Here is a 25,154-nt window from a genome sequence, read left to right on the forward strand (position 1 = left end):
GAGAAACAGCACCTCCCAGCAGGGGTCGCGACCTAACGCTCCACAGCATCCTCTTCTCCGCTCTGGCCGCTTCCTCGCCTGCCCTAGCGCCCGGCGCCCCACTGCCGCGCGTGCGCACCGCAGGCCGGCGCCATGTTGGGGCGGTTTGAAAGCGAGCGCGGGCGTTGAGCTCTGCTGTGACGGCTGAGTAAGCTGCGAGTGAGGCGAGCCTTGAGGCGGGGCGGTGTCCGGGTTCGGGATGCTTTGCGGTGTCTCGCGTTGGGTAACAGGCCTGAGCTTTCGGCGGAGAGCTGTGGAAGTGTGCGGTTTTTTTTGTTTTGTTTTATTTTTATTTTGGGGCCTTAGAGGTGAGTTAGGCCGGGAAGGACGGTGTCTTTTCGAGGGTTGTCCCATCCTGTGACAGCCGAGAAAAGGCGAAAGGAGAGTGGCGAGGAAAGAGGAGGAGACGTTTCCTGAGGGAGGGCGCTTGTGGAGTCTCTGTGGAAGGAGGAACACTGTAGGGGGAGTGCCCCCCGGACGAGGCAGGGTCGCGGTACGCGGCGGAGGGGCCTGACACAGGCGTTTGGGGACCTGAGGCGGCGACGGGAAGGGGCTTGCGCTCTGGGTCTGTCGCTTCCGAACACTTCTCCTTCAGTCCATTGCGGCGCTCGCCCTGGTTGCTGAATAAATGGTTTCGGAGTGAAAAGCACCTCTTTGAAGACCTTGTCTGTGTCTGTGACTGCCGGGCGGTGGAACATCAAAGGGAGGGTGTCGCCTGATTGGGGCTGGAAAAGTTGGAATTCAGAGCGCCCGGTAGGGGAAAGATGGGCAGCGCGGGGTGCGGGCGACCTTCGCTGACCAGTCGTGGGTTCCTGGCTTTCTGCTGCTGAGTAAACAAACGTTCCCTTTCCTAACTTAGGAGTCACAGAGCTATTTCCAAGAGTTGTTCTTAATTTCCTGTGCGATATTCCCATTGGCTATTTGACACTGGACGTTCTGTTTTTGAATCAAAGGTAGTTGAAATTTCTTGTCAATAAGTTTAAAATTCTGTTTTTCTGCGTGATGGATTTTCTTTTGGAGATTCGAACTGAAGCCTGTACAGAGGAAATGGTAAGATATATGGGATTTGCGTGAGATATATGGGATTCAAAATAATCCTGTGGCTGAAGTGGGAAGAAGTGGGTGGGTCCATACCCACCTTCAGCCACAATTGGGATCTGTTCAGTGATTGTTGGAAGCAGGATAATGAGTGCATAGGGGTTTATTGAATGATTCTACTTTTGCATACACTTTTGGGGAAAAGTTGGAAAACTTTTCATAATAAAACTTAAATTGTGCATTTTCTTTTTGTCTGTCCTGTGTGTTGAAATAACTAGTAAATGTTATCATCCACTTACGGATACCAATACAACAGCTTTCTCTTTTAAGGTTTTGTAAAATAAAATCAGTAGCGTGTTCGGCATTCAAAGAGGGAAAACGTTTGGTCAGGCTTATCCAAACAAATTTATTTGAGTGAATTTAAACTTATTTAAATGAAAGGGATACGAAAAAGGTGAAGCTGGCTTAGTTTAGCCATTCGTCAGAGATAATACCAGTATTACAGCATTCAGAGAAATCAATGAGACGAAACAACTGTTACCTCCTTATGTTCTGCCATTTGCACTGACCACGGTCAGATCTCTTGTAATGGCCATTGTATGCTCTAACGCTGTGGTAGGATGATGTTTTACTTTGTCTCTTATTTAATTAGAAAACTTTCGATATTTTAAAGCCAAATTTAATAGTTACTAAGATTACAAGTTGTTATAACTTAAATATTTCTAAAATTATAGCCAAAAATTAAACATTATAACATCATAGCATATGTTAAGTCCTCAACAATACTTTTTTAGTATAGGAAATCAATTGCTTTAATTTTAAAAAGAATGTCATCATGGACTGAATTAGTGCCGGTTCGTTCTGTTATTTCGTAGGTTTTCAAATATACATCCTATTACTGTACTGAGGTGGACAGGGATTCCCTCAATTTTAATAACGGACAAACAGTAAGAAGAACACGTTGAGTTGATTTTCACATTATTTAAGCTTCCTTTAAAAGAGGTGAGCTGAATCCATTTAACATAAGAATTGAAAATAGGGAGGGTGGTAGCAAAAAACGAAGGTCAGGAAATGGTTATTAACTATGTTAGGAAACGTGCATATTGCTAGCTCATTCCAGAATAAGACCTACAGTTTATTTACAGTTAAATGTTGTAAATGTACTAGCATTTATAACATTGAAAGTAAATATTCTCCTTTGTTCCTTCTTCTTTTGAATACTTCATTTGATGGCTTTAAAAAATTATTGAGCACTATTATCTGCAGCACATGGTGGTAGGCTTATGATTTGAAAAATATTGTGTATAGGGGAATTTTACGTATTGTGATGTCATAGAATATATCACCATAAGGGAAAAGACTATTCGTAAGTAGTTTTTAGTACTTTTTAAGGAGTGAGTACTCTTTCCTTGGTCTTTTCCGTGTATAGTCTCAGATTTTTTTTGTATACATACTTCCAGGCACGTAGTAGGTACTCACAAAATGTTTTCTAAATCATTGATTAAGAAATTCACAATAATAAAGATAACAACAAATCTACAATTCCAAACAAGGAGTGTCTGTTATAGATAATGGATTTTATTCTTTAAAGAAAATTATGAAAGGTTTACATATTTAGTAATTTTGTTTGTATATGGTCACTATTTTAATTGGCACCTTAACATTTTGGTTTTGTATTACAGTTGTTTTTAAGGGAAATGAATAGAAATAATCCACTTTGAAGAAGCCATGGCAAAATCAAAGACAAAACATAGACTTTGTTCTCGAGAATCTTCAGTATCTTCGCTGCTGGCAAGCTGCAGCCTGAGTGATAGTAATTCCTCTAATTCTGATGGCTCTTATCACTATAAAGATAAGCTGTACAGATCTGCTTCTCAAGCTCTACAGGCTTATATTGATGATTTTGATCTAAGCCAAATGTATCCTGGTACCAGCACTGGAAAAATTAACATTGATGAGGATTTTACTAATATGCCACAGTTCTGCAACTATATTTACAAACCAAACAATGGTATGCTTTTATTTTTTATATTTTCTTTATGTTCATATGTTTTGAAGCATTTGAGAGATGTACTGTAGTATTGTAAAGTTTGACATTATTTTTGTTATTTTTTAGTAAAAATAACTTATTGAGATCTGGGTATTTTTATAAAATGATTATATAATTCTCTATGGAACAGTAATATTCACAAGATGTTAAGAGTTTGTCCATAATAAAGCTTCCTTGAAGACAGGTTTGGAAAATGCACTTGTTGATAAGTCAATTACTACTTTACTGAACACTTACAGAACGACCCTAGAATAGAAAAAGTTTGTGTTCAGTTCTTAGGGGTATGTGGTCAGTATATTCCAGAAGAAAAGAATGAGAAGAACTGTTCTCTATGTGTAATCCATGCCATTGCAGGGTTTGTAGGTGAGGAAACAAGTTATTTTTCCACCTAGTTTAATAGCATATTTTTTTCTAAGCTATAGCCAATATTGAGTGACCAGTGTTACTGTGATTGTATTAGTGTATCAAATATGTCTAGATGAAAAAAGTTGAAGAAACAGTAAATTCGAGAACACAGGAAAATTCAGGAGGTTGGAGAGAAACATGCAGAAATTAACACAGAATGAAGAATCATGTGAGAAAAAAAGTACATCCTATTTTATCAACCTATACCTTTTTATACTTTTAATCGAAGCTTTAGTGAGGATAAGGGGAAAGCAGCAAAATGACTCTTAAATTCTTAATTCTCATTTACTGTTGGATATTATAAAATATTTGTATGTAATAAACAGAACTGTTCTTTGTTTTTCAGCTTTTGAAAACCTTGATCATAAAAAGCACTCAAACTTCATCTCCTGTAGAAGACAGACTATTAATGACATAGACTCCATGAGCCTAACAACTGATGATCTATTAAGACTCCCAGCAGATGGATCATTTTCTTATACTTATGTTGGACCGAGTCACCGAACGAACAAGAAAAACAAGAAATGCCATGGAAGACTGGGTTCATCGGACGTTGAGAAGAATCCAAATTTTCAAGGACCCTCCACTCCCGTGTGCAAGGATAACTTTGTTACTCCTGTTGTATGCACAAATATAAATGGAAAGCAATGTGGTAGGCTAAAAAACCCAAAACTTATGAATAGGACTAATAATTGCATTTCTGAATCATCTTTGTCTTTTCCCAAGAAATCGTCTTTCAAGGACAGTTCAGAACACAGTCTTGAAAAGAATTATCCAAGGTGGCTCACTAGCCAGAAATCTGACCTTAATGTTTCAGGGATAACTAGTATACCTGATTTCAAATACCCAGTCTGGCTCCACAATCAAGACTTGCTACCTGATGCAAATAGTCAAAGGGTTTGTCAAATATTTAAAGATCATCAGTGTTCCCATAGACACAGTCATCAGGCACAAGGAACTTCTCAGCTTATGAATAAATTAGATTGTTTTGAATATGCTTTTGAACCCTCAAACTTTTCAAATTCCTTGAGTGATGATAAAGAATTAGTTAATGAATACAAATGTGATTTTGAACATAGTCAATGTGAATGTGAGAATCCACTTCTCCCAGGACAATCCACAAAGCCATTCAGTGGTAATACTTTGTTTATAGCTTATAGTTCTTTTTCTTTTTTTTTAAACCAAAAGAAATGCTGTAAGTTGATGTGATATCTGGGAGCTTTTATGTTTTGTTTTCATGTAATACATCTTTTTAAAATGCTTATAATCTTCACATACAGCATTTTGTACCTAGAATATGTCTTTTCTCCCATTTTTTTCTTTGCATAATTTGCTGTTATAGATGAATGTACATTCCAAATGATCAGAACTCTTGTTGACTTTGTGAGATCTTGCTATGCTTTACATTAATTTTTTTCTTTAAGGATTAATAGTCATCTTTTACAATTAGGTGACAAAATTGAATTGCTTATCTTGAAGGCCAAGAGAAATCTAGAGCAGTGTACTGAAGAATTACCAAAGTCCATGAAAAAGGATGACAGTCCTTGCTCATTAGATAAACTTGAAGCAGAAAGATCATGGGAAAATATTCCTGTTACTTTGTAAGTAAGTGACAATGGAAAAACTGTTTAGTTTTCCAAATGAAAAATGTCATATGAATATCTGATTTATATTTAAATGAATGGTGATTAATAATATTGTAATTCCATAGAACATAGCTTTGTGTTACTTGCTTTAAATTTCATTTTTCGTTTATTACCACAAGATGGTATGATGTTTCATTACCTTAGGTACTTTATATAACATCTGTCTTTGTTACGTGTTCATTTTGTTTCATTATAAAATATTGATAAGCATCTTAATATAAGGGATTAGAACCAGAAACAATTATTTTGCAGAGTAGGGTTATGAAATTCTTGTTATTTTCTTCTGACTTAAAGCTTTTCCTCTGTTCCTCTATATTCTCTCCATATAATGGAGTTACAAATTTCTTTTTCTTTTTTTTTTTTTTTTTTTGAGATGGAGTCTTGTTCTGTCACCCAGGCTGGAATGCAGTGGCACCATCTCGGCTCACTGCAACCTCTGCTTCCTGGGTTCAAGCCATTCTCCTGCCGTCCTGCCTCAGCCTCCCCAGTAGCTGGGATTACAGGCCTGCACCACCATGCCCAGCTAATGTTTGTATTTTTAGTAGAGACGGGGTTTCACCATGTTGGCCAGGCTGGTCTTGAACTCCTGACCTCGTGATCCGCCTGCCTTGGCCTCCCAAAGTGCTGGGATTACAGGCTTGAGCCACTGTGCCCGGCCTAGAGTTACAGATTTCTTATTGTTTACATTTTACTTTCCCATTTAGTTGTTGTTTTCCTTAAATGATGGTACATTTTTTATTATCAGAAATGCCTTATTGCTAACCCCATATCATGCCTTAGGCTTTGATAATTTATTATTTTTAGTTGTCTAAACTTTCATTCTGTTATAGACAGAGTCTATTACTTCCTGGATTCTTTTTTTTTTATTCTCAGTTGATTGTTTTCAGAATGTAGACATTGACTATAATTCCAATTTAGAAGCCTACCTATGCCATTTTCTTGCTGTATGGCCTTGTACAATTTACTTGACTTCTCTAAACTTTAAAGATGGAGAAATAATGTCTGCTTCAGGGTTATTGTGAGGATTAATTTGACTAGAAAATGAATATAAAGTTTCTGACCTAGAATGAGCTCTCTTATAAATTTTAGTAGTGATGATGATTATCTAGAATATTTTGTTTTCTCCTTTTAGCTTAATTTCTCCATATATATTTCATATATATCACATATATATCATATATTTCATATATATGTTGAGATATATATATATATTTAAACTTAGGTTGATAATGAGTTCATGTAATTCTTAACTTCTCTTATCCTTTTTGTTTCCTAGTTGCTTATTTTATCACTTGTTCTGTGTATTAATAAAGTATCATAGCTGCAATACTTTGATTTTAATTGGAACCAAAATGGGCAAGCAAGTAGTATCAGAGGTGCTTAAAATTTTTGAATGTACTTAATGTATTTTATAATTTGATAATGTAACTTCTAACTTGTATAATTAATACTATCAATAGTTTGGCTGAGTACCTTGCATATAACAATTCAATTTGGAAGACTGAATTTGTATTGTGATGGGAATGTTTGTAGATAAAACTAGTGATGAATTGCTGAGAAGGAATAGATCTCAGTTTGAGATTGACAAATTATTATCAACCTGTCATCAAAAACAAAATGGAATAGGAGTACTCAAGGTAGTATTTTAAGTGGTAGAGCAAAACCACAATCAGATCATTGCTTTTTTAAAACAGCTATTATGAAAAAGCTCAAATAAATTACAAAAGTAGAATAACATAAGGAACCTCTATGTACTCTTTACCCGTCTTCAACAGTGTGGTAAATGTTTTTTAATAACAGATGGGCAGATCTACAAAGTGTTAGTAAAGAATCGGGGAAAGGACTACCTGATAGTATGAAAGAGCTTGTGAATTAGAAATCAAATATGTCAATAAAGAAGCATGCTTATTAAGAAAAACACCAGCATTGTGTAAATGTTAAAAAAAGATTCTTAGATATCTGAGTTCTTGAGTTACAAACATACCTTATAGTGATGTAAGAATAAGAGAGAAATAGGTTGAATTCATTTTTGTGATTAATAGAATTGGATTCTTGGAACATTCTTATTTTTGCTGGGGATACCCTTTCCTCTACTACCCCGTGAATATCAGGAAAAAAATGGGTATTTATTAAATGTACTAGGTACATAGAAAATTAATTCAGTTTATGCAATATATCTGTGAGATAGATGGGACTACAAATGTTGAAACTGAAATTCAGATAAATTACCTAAGGTCATACAGTGAGTGGGACTGAGATTGCATGCAGGAATGTTAATTTCAGAATTCTTTTTCCATAATAATCTGTCCTTTATGTTAATACCAGTTATAAAGGGGAAGTCTGTTCTGTTGCCTTCAAGTAGGAGAACATTTAACTGCCATTCTAGTAAAAACTTTTAACAGTTCATGGGGTTGTTGATTATTATCTGGTAACAATGTTTAATTGGAAAAATGTACTGTTTATTTCAAACAAGGTGAACTTGTGGAGCATAGTCTATAGTTCAGGCCTTGTTTAGCTGAATGTTGATATCTTCAGTTTCTTCATAGTGTTTTCTTAAAACTTGAAAAGAAAAGCAGGGAGATAAGAAGGGGTTGGATTCTGGTATCAGTTTAGGGAGAAGATAAGGGAATTACCATACAACATTAATATGGATCATATCCATGATGATTATTTCTTGGTGATTACTTGTATTTAAATGAGAATTCTTAAATCATGTACTGTTTACTTTTTAGAAATTGGGAACGTAATTACTATCTTGCATCCTTTAAATCCTGTTTAGCAAATCTCCTATTCCTGTTAACTCTGATGATAGTCCTCAACAAACTTCAAGGGCAAAGAGTGCTACAGGGGTTCTTGAAGACTTTCTAAATAATGATAATCAGGTAGGTGAAATTAAAAGCTTTAAAACTTATTAAAAAATTTATGAATAATATGTAGATACTAATTTTTAAGTTACTTAGATAATTTAAAGTAAAAAAGACTCAAATCTCCTTTCAAATACGCATAATTCCTTCCAGAATTATTGATTATATTATTTTTTATAATATTTAAGATTTTAAAATTAACACATAATGATCATACGTATCTGGGATACATGGTGATGTGATACACCATGAATATATAGTGATCAAATCAGGGTAATTTGCATACCATCAGCGCAAATATTTATCATTTCTTTGTGTTGGGAACTTTCAAAAATCCTCTCTTTAATGTATTTGGAAATATATAATAATTTATTGTTAGTTATAGTTAGCTGATACTGCTTTAGAACACTAGGACTTATTTTTTCTATCTAGCTATAATTTTTTTATCCTTTAAGCAATCTCTCTCTATTCCTTACCTCCCTCCTACCTTTCCCAGTCTCCAGTAACCACTGTTCTACTCTTTACTTCTATGAGATAAGCTAGTAAGCTTTCCCATATAAATGGGAACTATGATATTTATCTTTCTGCTCCTAGCTTATTTTACCTAACATAATGTCCTCCAGAGTGATACATTTTGTCACGAATGACAGGATTTCTTTCTTTTTGAAGACTGAACTATATATATATATATATATATATATATATATTTTTTTTTTTTTTTTTTTTTTTTTTTTTTGAGACAGAGTCTTGCTCTGTCACCCAGGTGGAGAGAAGCAGTGGTGCACTGCTCACTGTACCCCGGCCTCGGTTAATGCCATTCTCCTGCTTCAGCCTCCTGAGTAGCTGGGACTACAGGCTTCCACCACCACGCCTGGCTGGATTTTTTTTTTGTATTTTTAGTAGAGACGGGTTTCACTGCACAAGCCACAGGATGGTCTTGATCTCCTGACCTTGTGATCCGCCCGCCTTGGCCTCCCAAAGTGCCGGGTTTACAGGCTTGAGCCGCTGCGCCTGGCCCGGCTGAACAATATTCTGTTGTATATATATGTCACATTTTCTTTACCCTTCTATCTGTTGATGGATACTTAAGTTGAGTCTGTATCCTGACTATTGTGAATAATGCTGCAGTAATGGATAATACTAATTTATATTCCACAAGTGATTCTTTCTTAAAGGTAAGTTGTAATGGGAAATCTTAAACCATAATAATGACCTTCTTTGTCTCTTTCTACAATTGTTGACTTAGTCTGATTTGTCTTATATAAGTAAAGCTATTCCTACTTGCTTTTGGTTACCACTTGTGTGGAATATCTTTCTCCATTCTTTCACTTTAAGTCTATGTGTATCTTTAAAGGTGAATGGAGTTTCTTGTAGGCAACATATAGTTGGACAATGTTATTTTTATCTACTCAGGAAGTCCATTTCAAATTTTAACTGGGGAATTCAATTTGTTCACATTCAAGGTTAATATTGATAAGTGAGGACATATTCCTGTCATTTTGTTTACTGTACTCTGGTCATTTTATATGTTCTTTCTTCCTTTTTTCCCCTCATATTATCATTATGGTTTGGTGGTTTTCTGTAGTAGTGTTTTATTCTTTTCACTCTGCTAGTAAGTTTTATATTTCCATGTGTTTTCATGATAGTGGTTATCTTTTTGCTTCCAGATGTAGAATTCCCCTGAGCATTTCTTGTAAGGCAGGTCTAGTAGTGGTGAATTCTGTTGGTTTTGGTTACGTAAGAAAGAGTTTATTTCTCTTTCATTTCTGAAGGAAGGCTTGGCTGGACATAGTATCTTGGCTTGTGATATTTTTTTCGACCCTTTTAATATATCATCCCATCCTCTCCTGGCCTTTAAGGTTTCTGCAGAGATATCCACTGTCGGTCTAATGGGAACTTCCTTACATGTGACTTGATGGTTTTCTCTTGCTGTTTTTAGAATTGCCTTTGCGGTGTAACCATAATGTGCCTCTGGGAGGCTGTTTTTAGCTTAAATCTACTGGGGGCCATTGAGCTTACTGGATTTGAATGTCCATATCTCTTCCCAGATGTGGGAAATTTTCAGCTATGATTTCATTAAATAGGTTTTCTGTGCCTTTTGACTTCCCTTCTCCTTGTGGAATTCCCATGGTAAGACATTTGTTCATTTTATAGTACCCTTCAAGTCTTGTAGGCTTTCTTACTCTTTTTCCTTCTCTGATGGGGTAATTTCAAGTGACTTATCCTCAAGTTCAGAGATTCCTTGTCTATTTGATCAAGTCTATTAAGCTCTCTATTGTATTTTAAAATTTCATTCATTGAATTCTTCACTGCATATTTTCTGTTTGGTTCTTTTTTATGATTTCTGTTTGTTGACTTTGTTGCTCATATTGTGAATCGTTTTCCTGATTTGGTCAAATTATCTCTCTGTGTTTTTTTTGTATCATTGATTTAAAAAAAAAAAAAAAAGATTTTGAATTCTTTTCCTACCAATCTGCTGATTTCCTTTTCATTGGAGTCTGTTACTAGAGTTATTATATTCCTTTGGTGGTGTCATATTTTCTTGGTTTTTCATGTTTCTTGTGTTTGTTTGTTGGTATCTGTGCATCTTTCTGAATTATTTTCTGTGTGTTTTGTTGATGTTTGCTGTGTTTTCTTAGAACAGCTATTTTGAATTCTTTGTTTGCCAGATCATCTGCAGGTCTGTAGGATCAGTCACTTGTTTTGTAGAGGTTTTCTGTTTGGATTTGTCTGAAGTTTTCTCATGATTAGAATGAGGTTATGCATTTTTGGCAAGAATGCTGAAGAAGTGATGTGCTGTTCTCACTGCATCATGCTTATTATATATTTATATCATTAATGTATTGATAAGTTAATGCAATAATAGTAATATGTAATAAAGATAGAATATGTAAAAACTGGTTGTATTAAGTTTGAACATTTAGTTAAGGTGATCTTTATCCTTAGTAAAGATACTGATTCTACTTGTAATTATTAAATATCTTAGAAAGAACTTTGAGACTTTGCAGATATCCTGTTTCTCCTCAAACTTTCGTCTACTAATTTTAGTATCCATTTGTGAATCCTGTCTTGTTTCTATATTAACTGAAAACCTTGTATAATGAAAAACTATCTTTTCCTTTATATTTGTTTAGTAAATTATATTATACAGAATCACTAATTTATTTTATTCTTGGTTTAGAGTACGGTATTATTAGTTATGCTGTTGTTGAAATTGTTTCAGGTTAGGCCATTAGGAGTTCCTTCATGTTGGCTCCTGTGTCCTTTTTACATGTCTCCATTCTTTTTTGAGCAGTTCTTTGAGGACCCATGGTTCTTTGTGTTGGAAAACGGCATTTAGAAACTAGGATCTAGGCATTAGTTGTGCTGAGTGCTACTAGGGTGTTGTTCATTATAAACTATGTCAGCAGGAAGATCTAGGAAACAAGTTTACCAACCCACACATACTCACATATGTACATTTTTTTATCTGTTGATCTGTGTACATATATTTGTATATGTGTGTGTACCTATAAATAAACACATATATGTATAAAATCATGAGTTCGTATTGATACCTCTGATTCCAGTCTAATACCATGGTTTGTTTTAGCTTTTCCCATTCCCTATTTGTAACTTTCCCCTCCTATGAGAATCCTTTCATTATCTACAGTAAGTTTGTTTGTTCAGTCTTATTATACATGCAAAGTAGTTTTAGAATTGCTAACCCATATTCCTGTAATTAACGAATTTACTAAATAGATTACATTATTTGTCTATTGCTTTTTTTTTTTTTTTTTTGAGACAGAGTCTCACTCTGTCTCCCAGGCTAGAGCACAGTGGCACAATCTCTGCTCACTGCAGCCTTTGCTCCCAGGTTCAAGCAATTCTCCTGCCTTAGCCTCCCGAGTAGCTGGAATTACAGGCACCCACCATACCCGCCTAATTTTTATATTTTTAGTAGAGGCAGGGTTTCACCATATTGGCCAGGCTGGTCTTGAACTCCTGACCTCAAGTGATCCACCTGCCTCAACCTCCCAAAGTGTTGGGATTACATGCGTGAGCCACCACACCCAGCTAAATATTGCTCTTTTGATCTTTAGCCTTATAACATCATATCAAAATACTGTTTTCCAGAGTTACTTAGGTTAATTATTTTCTTCCCAACTCCCTTTGGTGTGGTTGTGCTGTTTATTTATAATACTGTTATTTGGTTCATTTGTCTTTGTATACGGTTAGTCCTCTGTATGTGTGGGTTCCACATCCATAGATTCAACCAACTGCAAATTGAAAATTTGGAGAATAATAATAAACATAACAATACAACAGTAAAACATAATTTAAAACACAGTATGCAAGTATTTATGTACTGTTGACGTTGTGTATTATTTATTAAAAGCAATCTAGAGATGATTTAAAGTTTACAGGAAGATATGCATAGGTTATATACAAATACTGTGCCCTTTTATAATCAGGGACTTGAACTTCCTTGAACTTTTTTTTTTTTTTTTTTTTTTTTTTGAGACGGAGTCTCACTCTGCTGCCCAGGCTGGAGTGCAGTGGCACGATTTCGGCTCACTGCAAGCTCCACTTCCCGGGTTCTGGCCATTCTCCTGCCTCAGCCCCCTGAGTAGCTGAGACTATGGGCGTCCACCACCACGCCTGGCTAATTTTTTTTGTATTTTCAGTAGAGATGGGGTTTCACCATGTTAGCCAGGATGGTCTCGATCTCCTGACCTCGTGATCCGCCCACCTTGGCCTCCCAAAGTGCTGGGATTACAGGCGTGAGCCACCGCACCCGGCCTTCCTTGAACTTTTATATTCACACAGGGTCCTGGAAACAGTCTCCCAAGAAGCCAGCGATGACTGTATATTGGGTTCTCCTCTTGTTCTGTTTGGTTTAAATAATTTGTTTTTTGAATGTATGAAATGTCACTATGGTTCTAAGAGTCAGAGATATACAGAGACGTACCCAGAGACATTTACTAGCAGGTGTCAATGACAAGTCTCAGAACAAATTGTATTATCCATACAATATTTTTAAAACATTCATTAACAGTAGCACAAACAGTTCGTATGTTTTCTAGTTTTCTGTCTTCTTTTGATACTGTGACCACTACTTTGCATGAAAATCACTCAGCTCAGGCATAAATTCCAGAGGCAGCCTTTTGTAACTATTATGGTTGGCATAAGGCAGCCGAAGTTCTAAAATAAGATAGTGGCTGGATGCAGAACATTTGGAGATTATGCCTCAGATGCTGTCTCCCAGGGTGTAGGAGTATATCCTAACTGGATCCTTTTACCTTGTTTTTTTTTTTTTTTTTAATGTTTTTATATTGTTGTGGTAAAATATACATAACATAGAATTTACCATTTTAATCATTTTTAAGTGTACAGTTCTGTGGCATTAAGTACCTTCACATTGTGTGTAGCTATCAACATTGTCCATCACCAGAACTTTATCTTCTCAAACTGAAACTTTGTACTCATTAAAACTCTAACTCCCTATTTCCCCCTCTCCCCAGCCCCTGGTAAGTAGCTTTTTACTTTCTGTCCCTATGGACTTGGTACTGTAGGAACCTTGTATAAGAATAATCATTATATATGTATCTTGTTGTGACTGGCTTATTTTGATTAGCATAATGTCTTTAAGGATCATGTATGTTGTAGCATTTGTCAAAATTTCCTTTCTTTTTTAGATTGAACAATTTTCCATTGTTATGTATGTGCCGCATTTTGTTTATTCATTTACCTGTTGTTGGACTCTTGGGTTGCCTCCATCTTTTGGCTATTGTGAATAATTTTGCTGTGAACATGGGTATACAAATATCTACCCAAGTCCCTGCTTTCACTTCTTTTGGATATATACCTAGGAGGGAAATTGCAAGATCATTCAGTAATTCTATGTTTAATTTCTTGTGGAATTCCTGTACTGTTTTCCACAATGGCTATGGCATTTTACCTTTTCACTCCCTGTTTCTTATATCCTGTTCTGTAACTGTGGAAATGTTGTTAAAATCTTTTTAGCCATACTGCTTACTTTGAGTATCTTATGCTAATCAACAACTTTCTATAGAATTGAAGTTTAAGTAGTACTTATGGTGCACAGTCTATGCTAAAATATATTAAATTACAGACATCTGTAGAGTCCTATTTGCTACTTGGTAGATAGCTATTAGGACACAGAAACTCATTTGAAAGATGTAAACTAATAGACTGATAAGACTTTTAAAAAGAAATTTTAAAATATCCCTCACCAATTATCTTAAAAGAATCCTGACCATCTTATGTGTCTGAAGCACTGCTGCATTCTTTGAACACAAATAAGGTCAGTGGTAATCGAGCTGTGAGTGTTATTTAGGTAGAAGGAATGTATGGCCCATGAAGAGGTGAAAAGCTAGCATTCTGTTATAAAAACATGTTTTAAAGTGTGCAGAGAATACTGTATTTGAAATTTTGGTCCTTGATCAGCTGAAAAGAACATGTTGGCTTACCTGTCCTCTGAAGACCTTTCATTTCATTTAAAATTTGTGATTTTGAATGTGCTAAATTAATTTGTCATAAATATAAATGTGCATTATTTATTTTAAAAAAGCAGTGACTAGAAAGGATATGCCAAACTGTTAATCATGATTGTCTCTAAGTAACTTCACCTGGGGCTTCAGAATAGGGAAGTGGTGAGTTACAATTTTGATTTTTTAAAATATTGACATATATTGTTTGGATTTTTACATTGGTTTTCTATTAGGGGAAATTAATACAAAATAAAACTCTTCTTTCCCTGAGTTTGGATGGTTAACCTTATACTATCATCTGTTTTAACCTTAGAGCTGTACTCTTTCTGGAGGCAAACATCATGGTCCTGTTGAAGCCCTGAAACAAATGTTATTTAACCTTCAAGCAGTACAAGAACGTTTTAATCAAAATAAGACCACAGAGCCAAAAGAAGAGATTAAACAAGTAAGCACAAACATGATTTATGAATTGAGATTTGTGAATTTGTATAAAGATTTTTTTCTACATTTTTTAATAGACCTACTTATAGTTTCATGTTAGTAAGCATGCCATATACACATGTTGTAAGTGGCAGTAGTATTCTTTTTTGTTAGGAAGTAATGTACTCAACATTTAATTCTGTTTGATTTCTGTAGGTGTTTATCTCTAAACAGATTGTTCTATTTAACTTATGGTTATAAATCCAACATCTTATTTAGTTATGATGATGTTACAACTATAGTATCAAAGGGTTTTAAGAGTTGTTTTGTAATGCTCTACAAAATTAATCTATATGGCCCATCTTCTGGTAGTTATATTCGGGGAGACCTGGAAAACTTTTTCAACATTAGATTCCTCCACACACCTTTGTCATTTAAAATTTAATTTTGTTGCTGTGTGTTTATTGGCTGTTATGAATACAGTCATATCAAGTTTTATTTTAAAGCCATTTTATTTTTTCAATTTGTGTATTTCCCGGGAATTTGAAAATCTGTTTCTGTTTTGGACTGCCATTCTACATGATGAATTTTTTCCCGCAAAGGTATAGTGTTTAAGAACATAGAGTTTCTGTTTTCCCAAATGTGATAGTGAGTTATAATTCTGTCACTTACTAGCAAGTGCAATATTTGTGCAAATCATTTAACCTCTTTAGTTTCAGTTTCCTATTTAAAAAATTATTGATTTTTAATTGACTATATATATATTTTTTGGATGTACAACATGATGTTTTGAAACATCATGGAATGGCTAGGGGAGCTAATTACCTCACGTACTTTTTGTGGGGAACATGTAAAATCTACTCCATTAGTAATTTTCAAGTATACGATATGTTGTTTTTAATTTTAGTCACCATGTTGTAGAATAGATCTCTTGACCTTATTCTTCTCACCTAACTGAAATGTTGTATCCTTTGACAAACATCTCTGCAACTCCCCTGTCCCCACACCCAGATTCTACCTAGAAGTGAGATTATTATTTAGTGTCTGTCTTTCTATGCTGGGCTTATTTTATTGATCAATTTCTTTTTCTGTACAGTGAGGATGTTGAGAAGATATATATATATATAAAAATATATATATATATATAGATATATGTGTATATATATAGTTTGTTGAGACAAACTATATAAAGTACTTAGTATAGTGCTTGGTACATGGTAAATACTCAATAAATGATGGCTGTTTTTATTGTCATTGTTTTATTGTTATTCAGTAGATATATGAAATTCAGTTTTCATTACAAATGAGTGGATCAGCTTTTGAGAACCTTCGTAGTCTGCTCATTTGAGTTGTATTTCTTAATTTCTGTCCTTACATTCTAATAATCATAACGTTAATATGTAATCTATCCTTCTTTCCCCTCTTGTTTTAAACGTCATTGAGATACAAACCTGTTCAGTAAAGTCATAATTTTAAGCCAAGGCTTGATTTTTAATGGACACATGTGTAGAAGTATACTTTAGGACAGTTGAAAAATGGCTGTTAGTTGGAATGTTTTTACAATAAATGAAAAATAAAAATATTTAATGTTCTTTTGAAAATTATTAGAATTCTTTGGAAATGTAGAAAATATTTTTTAATGTTTTAATCACATTGTAAATACCATTTAATTTTATAGTTATATAATATTTTTAATATTTTTTAATATTTGGTGTTTTTAATAATAGGTTTCAGAAGATGATTTCTCTAAATTACAGTTGAAGGAAAGTATGATTCCTATTACCAGGTCACTTCAGAAGTAAGTATTCTTTACTAATATGGATGCGAATCCATCTTAGCCATTCCTCTGACTCAAATCAAAGTTACAGGGTAGAAATAAGTAGTTTTAAGAGTAGCACTAGTAGGCATATTTAAGCTTCTTGGAGCACACTGTTTAATTACACTAAAAAACATTGTTTTCTTTTAAACTTGTGCTTTTTCCTATTCAAAATGTCCTAAGGACCTAATGAGATAGCCTTAGACCTCTAAAATATAATGGATATGAATGACTCATTTTTGAGTAGTAATAGCAACAATTTATGATAGTATTTTTGTGAGTATCCTATAACAGGAACTTGTATGAAATGTGTTTTCATATATTCTCTCTAGAATAAATTTAATAATAAATGGATCATTATTTGGAACATCACTACAGAAATCTAAAGTAGATATAATGACCTGGATATAAAGATAGGTCTAATTTTCTTAGTTACATTATCTTAAATAATAAAATGGAGAAAAATACAAGTTGTTTCTATAGTCATAATATTGACAGAAGAGAATGGTATTTATTTTGGAGTTTTTGTGTGACTATAAAGTGTCGTCAGAAGATGGAATACTGAGCTTAGGAAATACTGAGATTAAAAGTTTCTGCTCTAATCACACCGTTTCACGTGGCTACCTTTTAAACTTTGAGAATTTGCTTAGGCTTCTGTGATCTAAGGAAATGGTGGAAAAATAAAACACTAGACATGTAAACTTATGAATCTAATTGTCACAAATGTGTATATAGTTTTCATAGTTAAAATATATCATGTAAGATAATTTTTTTCTCTCTACTTAATTTATTATCTTTAGGGTATAAATAATGCACCTTTGTTTGTAGCTTGCCATAGTACTGGGGTATAATGTTCCATACCTAATAGAATTCAGTGAATAATGATAATAGTAGCTAACATTGAATGTTTACCAAACGTCAGTATTCTAAGTGTTACTGAATATAATTCATGTGATCTTCACAACCTTATGTGGTAAGTACTATTATTATTTTCATAATACAGATCAGAGAATAGGTATGGAGTAGTAAAGTAACTTGTCCAGTGTTGCATAGCTAGTAAGAGGAAGAAGGGTGATTCAGACTAGGTAGTCTGATTTGAAAGTCTGTATTTTTAACACTCCTTTCATTAATAATAGTGATGAATTATTCATTGAGACTAAGTACAGGGCCTCAGTTGATCATCTAGTATGAAGACTTCATTCTGCTTTAAAATTTGAGGTGAATGACCATACGTTTTCCATTGCTCTTTAAAGCATTGATACTGAACTTGTCACAGACCTAAATGTGTTTTCTGAGGTAATGTACATATCCTAGATGTTTTTCCTGGTGAAAACAAACACTGGATTGCAAGTCATTAAATCACCACAAAAATCAATACTGATCTATAAGTGCTTTTACCATTTGCTAGAATTTTTTTAATAGTAACTTTTTTTCTACTATAAGCAATCAAGTCTTACCTGTATATGGAGTTTCATTTTTAGAGAGAGTAAGTTTTATGTTTTGTTACATGGCCTTTAGTTATTAATTCTGTTGTATTAATTGGAGCAGTCTTAATTTGTCTTTACATTCAGAAGTATTATCAGTAAGACGTTTGTACTGTAATGAAGTAAGCTTACACTTAGAAAAGTTATTTTCAGTCTGTAGATTAACTGTTTTAAGGACAATTTAAATTTAATTCTTTCTCAGAATTCCTTTTTCTGGCTGCAAAATATTCTGGTTAGCTATATGGTCATCTTTTCATACTTCAGATATTTCAAATGTATTTCAAAATTTCTAAAATATTTCCAAAATCTTTCAAAAGTTACTGGTTATACTTTGTAGGCTTTATTGGCCTTTCCTAAGCTAAAAGTCCTATTATGGCTCTTTACATTCCTCAAATAACAGTTTTTGTTTTTAATAATTTGGGCGGCTTCATAGGTGGGAATTGAATAATGAGATCACTTGGACACAGGAAGGGGAACATCACACACCGGGGCCTGTTGTGGGGAGGGGGGAGGGGGAAGGGACAGCATTAGGAGATATACCTAATGTAAATGATGAGTTAATGGGTGCAGCACACCAACATGGCACATGTGTACATATGTAACAAACCTGCACGTTGTGCACATGTACCCTAGAACTTAAAGTATAATAATAATAATATAATAATAATAATTTGGGTGGCTAACCAGTTTTAAGATATCTTTCATTACCCATAGGGAACTGTAAGCTAGTAGTCTGGCCTTTGTTTAGTCCCTTAAGTACTCAGTTTTCTTATATTCTTCAAGTGGAAACATGTGCTCTCTAGGAAGACTCATTGGAGCTGGGATTACAGGCGCATGCCACCACGCCCAGCTAATTTTTGTATTTTTAGTAGAGATGGGGTTTCGCCATGTTGGCCAGGCTGGTCTTGAACTTCTGACCTAGGGTGATCCACCCACCTCGGCCTCCCAAAGTGCTGAGATTACAGGACTGGCCACCACCTCCAGCCGAATGTTTTAAAATTTTAGTTATTTTGCCTCTGATTGGTTAGTAGCTTTGGGTGAATTATTGTCACTTAGTCAATGAAGGTGGGAATCTCAAAAATTAACTGAAGTTGCCAAAAAAGGTGGGAGAATTGAGAGTCTTCTTATTACATTTGAGTAAAAGTGTCCAAGAAGTATAGAGTACAGGGAAATAGATATACATGCAGTAATTAATGCTACTAGTTTCCTTCCATCTCCTTGTCCTGGATAAAGTGGAAGATGCAGTTTATTATACATTTATTGAACAACTTCTATGTGTTAGAGACTATAGAATAGAGTGTTGTAGTCATTACCTTTCTGCTCACCATAAGTGGAAATTACTGACATTGGAGGTTATTACACTGCTTATGTTTTTTTTCTTTTTTACATTTAATTGTGTTTTTTTTTTTTAGATGGAGTTTCGCTTTTGTTGCCCAGGCTGGAGGCTGGAGTGCAGTGGCACGATCTTGGCTCACTGCAATCTCCACCTCCTGGGTTCAAGCGATTCTCCTGCGTCAGCCTCCTGAGTAGCTGGGATTACAGACGCCTGCCACCACGCCTGGCTAATTGTCTTTTGTATTTTTAATAGAGATGGGGTTTCACCATGTTGGCCAGGTTGGTCTCAGACTCCTGACCTCAGGTGATCTGCCCATCCCAGTCTCCCAAAGTGCATGGATTACAGGTGTGAGCCACTGCTTCTGGCCCTTCCTGCACATCTTAATTACTATATTGTCACTTTGTTTTTCCTTAATATCTTTTGTATTTATCAAAGATCTGAAATATGACTAATTAACTGACGTTTTCTGAGTGGTCCTCCAGGAACTGAAAGATAGGGGAGAGAAAAACTGAAAAAATATAAGTAGAGAAGGCTTGGAAAGTTAAGGGCCTCTTTTCTTGGTTTGAGGAATGATTGAGTTTTCTCCACTGAGACCTGCAATACAGTCTTGGCATTATTTTAGAGAAAAATCTAGGTTGTTGGTATAACACCATATTATATAGGCTTGTTGGAGTAGTTAGCAGCTTCTCCTACACTCAATAAAAATGAGTTTTGTTTAGATCTGTAACTAATCCTTAAATGCTGTTTAAAAAATAGCTATCTTGAATATAAATGTTAAAAATAATTTCTGTATTTTACTTCTTAACTAATACACAGGATACCAAAAGCAAAGGTGTCATTTCACAGAGCTCTAGTGAAAATTACTTGAAAAAAGTGTATTTGTTAAGTGTGATACAACTGATACCTATTGTTTCTTGTTAGGGCACTTGGCAGACTATCTTAAAAAAAGTTAATGTCAAAAAATGTAATTGTTAAAGTAAATGTTTATAGAACTTTAAATTATTTTAACCCTCAGTTACTCACATCTCAAGGTTTTATAAGAAATAAGTCTCAACGTTTATATAAATTTACTTCTCATACCAATTTTGAAGTTAATAATCAACTTTATTTTATTTTATTTTGCTGTCTGCATTGGCTATTCAGTTCTTAATAATTGGTTTACAATGTGTTTTATACTTTTTAATGAAGGGCTTTGCACCATTTATCTCGCCTGAGAGACCTGGTTGATGATACCAATGGAGAACAGTCACCGAAAATGTGAAGAGGAAAATGAAACTGTCGCTACAATATCACCACAGAACAAATAGGCATTTTTTCTGTTACTTAAACTGACAAAGTAAATATAAGCCATACATTATTTTTTGATTGGTTCAAGGATTATGTATTTCTAAAACACTAAACTTGAAAATACCCATAGGTTTTAGGACCTGTCTTCATTTTGTGCCAACATACTAGAATGTGAACTGCAAGGATCCACAATATATCCTAAAGTCTTTCTTTCATCTTCTCGCCAGCAAATGTCTCATATTTAAAGATGGATGACTTCTATTCTTGAAGCCTACCTGGATTTAACCTTCTTCAGCATCCTCAACATTTTATTATCTGGTTCAGGATCATTAAGACACTTACTGGTTTTTATCCAAAATCTTTTATGTGAAATAGACTTTTTTTTAGATATAGTTAGCATCACTTAAACAGCTTAAAGGAATATCAAAATCGTTATTGTGTATGTCATCTATGCAGAAGTCTGTTACTTTGAAATTTTCATAAATTTAATATTTAAGATACATTGTATTTGAAAATTGCATTAATAGTGGAGTGATGCTGTGTTAAAAGGAATGTTGTATTGTGACATTCAAGAGAACCTCCTCATTTAATTAGTACTTTGATTCTGTGTAAGATACTATTGATAATGCTTGACAGTTTCCAAACATTTTTTTGGAGGGATATTTAAGAATTTAATATTTCAATATTAGGTTGTTTCCCAGATTTTAATTTTGGGGTTAGCTCAAACTGGTGAAAACTATGACTCAATGGCCAATTGCTTTATGAAATTTGATAATTAAAACTTAAAATGAATATGGAAAATCAGAAAGCAACTCTGTATTTTAGAGCAATTTTGTAAGAGTTGTATTTTCTTTAACACAATCTCTAGTCTTAAGTTTGTCTCTAGCTGGAACCGAACAAAGCTCTGTAATTTTTACCAAGCACTTATTATTGATACTTCTTATAAGTAGTAAGCATCTTTATTAACACAACTGAGAATTAAGTCATAAAACATAACTAATACAGCACATTACAGCCTGATGACATTAAAGAATGTGTATATATAACTACCACAGATTAACACTTCACCCAAATGATAGCGTTTTTCCTCAGTAGATTTATTGTCAAATAGGAATTTCTAAGCACATTGAGTCAAAGCATTTTTTCCAAGTTAATAAAACATCATTTAACATCTTTGTTAGAGGTGACACGTCAAACACTACAGTGAGCTCTGTGGGTTTTTTTTGTTTGTTTGTTTGTTTGTTTTTTTGCCAGTGAGTTTTTTACCATGCTGCTCTGACCAGTTTGAGAGGCAATCACCAATGGATTTGTTTTCTTTATTCTGTGGAGATGTTTTTGCCACTGACACTGTTTTCTGATTATAGTCTGCTTCATAGAAAATAGCCTGCATAAACAAACAAGGAATTACTTTGAAATTAAAGTATGCCTGACTATTAAAAATGCAGAGTTTAGGTGGGTAAACATCAGGTAGGTCTGGGTGGGTCATATTCTAGGCCTAGAAAAATCCACTGTTAGACAAGTTCTAAAGAAGGCAAGGAGATAAAGGCATCAGGTGGTAACTTCTAATTGAATATTATATGTTGATCATACATAATATATACTATGCCTGGAAATTGTAATGACTGAAAAGCACCTATTTGGTTAGTGTTCCTATTCATGAAACTGTATCTCCAATACTAAATGAGATAAGCCTGTTCTAAAATCTTATAGCCAGTATTTTAAGAAACTTGATTATACTTACCAAAGGAACATTGTTTTCCCTTGTTTTAAATATGGAGAGGTTTAATCCTTTACCTAACAAAGGAATTAATTTTAGCAAAATGATTCATTCCAACCTTCTTATAAGAAATCTCTAGGAGAGTCAACTAAGAAAAATAACGAATCTAAGTGATAAACATTCAAGAAATACTCTAAGTAAGAGATTTAATTACAATTTTAATATCTCAGGATTCTTTTTAGGTTTCCAGGGGAAAAGAGCAGGATAATAGTGTGGAGACTGCTAAGTTGAGAATTTAAAAGAAATGAGAACATAAAATTTTTAAAATTGCATTGTGAATGTAAAATTTTTATCTTTTGCTCTCTTTTAGATGTGTTGAGAAAATGTTAAATAGAAAAAAGTAAGAAATTTTAATAAGATGTTTCAGATCTTTGAGTATGAAAAATATAACAAAAAAGCCTAATTTCAAAAGACTATTTGAGATCAAGGGACAATGGTGTGACCAGTATGAAGGGTCAAGACTGAAATATATTGTCTTTACTATCAAGAACTCTACTTTCAGCTTTTTCTCACAGTTAATTTCAGCTTCATAGAGTTTTCTGACCAAATTAAAAAACACTGTTTTCTTGGGTTTGTTTTGGGTATATGTCATTATAGTTATGTTATTTCTTGTTGAAATTTATAATTGTGGGTTTTGTTTATTGTTTTAATATTTAATGGTATATAATGTGTTATTAAATTATATGTAGTTATACCAAAATGTTGCCTGAAGATAAATCATGACAAGGTCCCATGTTTATCTCTATGTTATAGATACCTGGAATTGATCTTGTAGATTTGAATTTTTGTTTCATTTTTTTCTGTCCCACCCTTCGCTCTGTATATCTCAGAACATTTTTGGTAGAAGTGCTATCCAGAAGTGAACTTGTCAAAAGGCAAGTAGCATGAAAGGAGACAGAAGAAGCAAAAGGCCAATACAGAGGATAATTTCTGAGCACTTGAAGTTTCTTCAAATGTGCAAGACTGTGTGTCTTCCTATTAGATGTATGAACTGGATATTTCATGCCTAATTAAATGTGTTGGATTGCGGTGCCTATCATACAGCGATTGGAGTAAATTGAGGCCTAATCCTGAACATATTGTAGAGCATATTGTTAGATATTTTTCCTGTGATATTTGAAGTTATTATTTTCCCATTTCCTTTTTCTTTTTTTCTTTGTAATCATATGTCCCTAAGATTGTTTTCCTTTTTTGGACCAAAAACAAAAACAAAAACTTAGCTTTTTATCCTCCCAGTGTATTCTGCATTGTCCTTACCCTAGATCAGCCCCTTCTGTGTAACAGTTTTTCTCACAATGTAGCAACTTTTATCTACCCTTCAGTACCTTCACTGGGACTAGTTCATTCATTTTCAAATAGCTATTTCAACCTTTAACCTCTCCTGTCTTTGTCTTTTACACAGAAGCCAGAGTGACTGGTCTTGGCAAGACTCTGTTGTGTATCACCACTGTAACCTTAATGATTTGTTTCAGCAAATTTGCTGTAGTTCAGTTGCTTTACTCAGATTCCCCCAAACTTTATACGTGTATTCTCACCTTTGTGTATATTATTTCTCATGCATGAAATACTCAATTTTTATTCTTTTATCTAAAGCTTACGCTACATTTCTTTAAAGCTCTGACCAAGTATTTTATTTTGTCCCTAAACATTCTAACTATCCACCAAACTGTGGTAAGTTGGCTTTTCTTTTTCCTTCCCCTGTCATTTATTTACCTGTTATATTTCATTTTAATATTTTGGATGGTACCTCTTATACTATGTTGTATTCCTAGACAAGGAAATGTATATCAAAATATGTTAGATGATTGATTGTTTTATCTCCGCGATGATAGAACTTTTTATACTGCTTTACAGAATCAAGAAAAAGTAAAGTGTATTTTACATAGTGGTTTTAAGTATTGACTGATTGATATTCTAAACCTGGTTTCCTGTATAAAGTTGTAAGTTCAAGATAAAGAGACCACATTCTTATTTGAGGTTCTGGAAATCCTTTATTTCTTTTTTTAAAACATTTTGATAACTTTTTGAAAAATTTAAACCTTTTTAAGAGCAATTTGAGGCTCACAGCAAAATGAAGAGGAAAATAATCTGCACAGAGATTTCCCATATACCTCCTGCTCCTGCATATGCACGACCTCCCCTTTTCATTGTCTGCCACCAGAGTGGTGAACAATTGATAAACCCACACTGAATCATCATAATCACCGAGAGTCCATAGTTCACGTCAGGGTTCACTCTTGATGTACATTCTGTGAGTTTGGACAGACGTATAATAAACTGTGGCTCCACCCCAGTGTGCAGTCCTCTCAGTGTACAGGCCAGTTGGATTCTGGGGACCCCTTCCCACCTGGCTGTCTCATTCCCCTCTAAAGTACATCTAACTGCCGTTAGAAGGATAAGGATAAGGACGAAGACCCATCTTAACCGCTTCCTCCTGACAGGGGGTGCTGTTTTGGGAAAACGGCAGTCAGAGATTCCTCATAGGCCTGTCTTAGGGT

The 25,154-nt window shown here is 34.4% G+C and overlaps 2 protein-coding genes across 16 annotated transcripts in view; one reads left to right on the forward strand and one right to left on the reverse strand.

Moving 5' to 3' along the window:
• STARD6 (StAR related lipid transfer domain containing 6) overlaps positions 1–421 on the reverse strand; it is a 38,442-nt gene extending 38,021 nt beyond the window's left edge. For 3 of the 7 annotated variants that reach the window (XM_031658841.1, XM_031658839.1, XM_009192772.3), the window contains exon 1: positions 13–98. Coding sequence is in view for 2 of the 7 variants with exons in the window: in XM_021930129.2 (XP_021785821.1) it covers positions 13–393 (381 nt within the window). In the remaining 5 variants the exon portion in view is untranslated. Of the gene's footprint in view, positions 1–12 lie in introns of all 7 variants that reach the window. The other 4 variants (XM_021930129.2, XM_021930130.2, XM_017951768.3 and 1 more) reach the window with 3 other exon arrangements.
• C19H18orf54 (chromosome 19 C18orf54 homolog) lies at positions 119–24,627 on the forward strand. Of its 9 annotated transcripts, none has more exons than XM_009192762.3 (10): positions 119–187; positions 899–1,089; positions 1,953–2,079; positions 2,760–3,088; positions 3,879–4,667; positions 4,983–5,133; positions 7,958–8,060; positions 14,850–14,981; positions 16,684–16,754; positions 20,781–24,627. In XM_009192762.3, exons 4-10 carry the CDS (start codon positions 2,806–2,808, stop codon positions 20,851–20,853), a joined length of 1,602 nt encoding a protein of 533 aa, XP_009191026.2. In that variant the 5' UTR covers positions 119–187; positions 899–1,089; positions 1,953–2,079; positions 2,760–2,805; the 3' UTR covers positions 20,854–24,627. The 9 variants fall into 9 exon arrangements, with proteins under 9 accessions (XP_009191026.2, XP_021785820.2, XP_009191027.2 ...); XM_021930128.2 differs by having other exon boundaries at positions 899–992; XM_017951765.3 differs by having other exon boundaries at positions 154–300.
• Positions 24,628–25,154: the final 527 nt, after the last annotated feature.

Source organism: Papio anubis, chromosome 19, assembly GCF_008728515.1.
Source record: "Papio anubis isolate 15944 chromosome 19, Panubis1.0, whole genome shotgun sequence".
Taxonomy (NCBI): Eukaryota; Metazoa; Chordata; class Mammalia; order Primates; family Cercopithecidae; genus Papio; species Papio anubis.

Excerpts from the sequence above, each read along its gene's own strand:
- C19H18orf54 (XM_009192762.3), top strand. The coding sequence starts at position 2,806 with ATGGCAAAATCAAAGACAAAACATAGACTTTGTTCTCGAGAATCTTCA. Across the intron at positions 4,668-4,982 it reads ATCCACAAAGCCATTCAGTG|GTGACAAAATTGAATTGCTT; the intron begins GTAATACTTTGT and ends TTTTACAATTAG. Across the intron at positions 8,061-14,849 it reads TTCTAAATAATGATAATCAG|AGCTGTACTCTTTCTGGAGG; the intron begins GTAGGTGAAATT and ends TTTTAACCTTAG.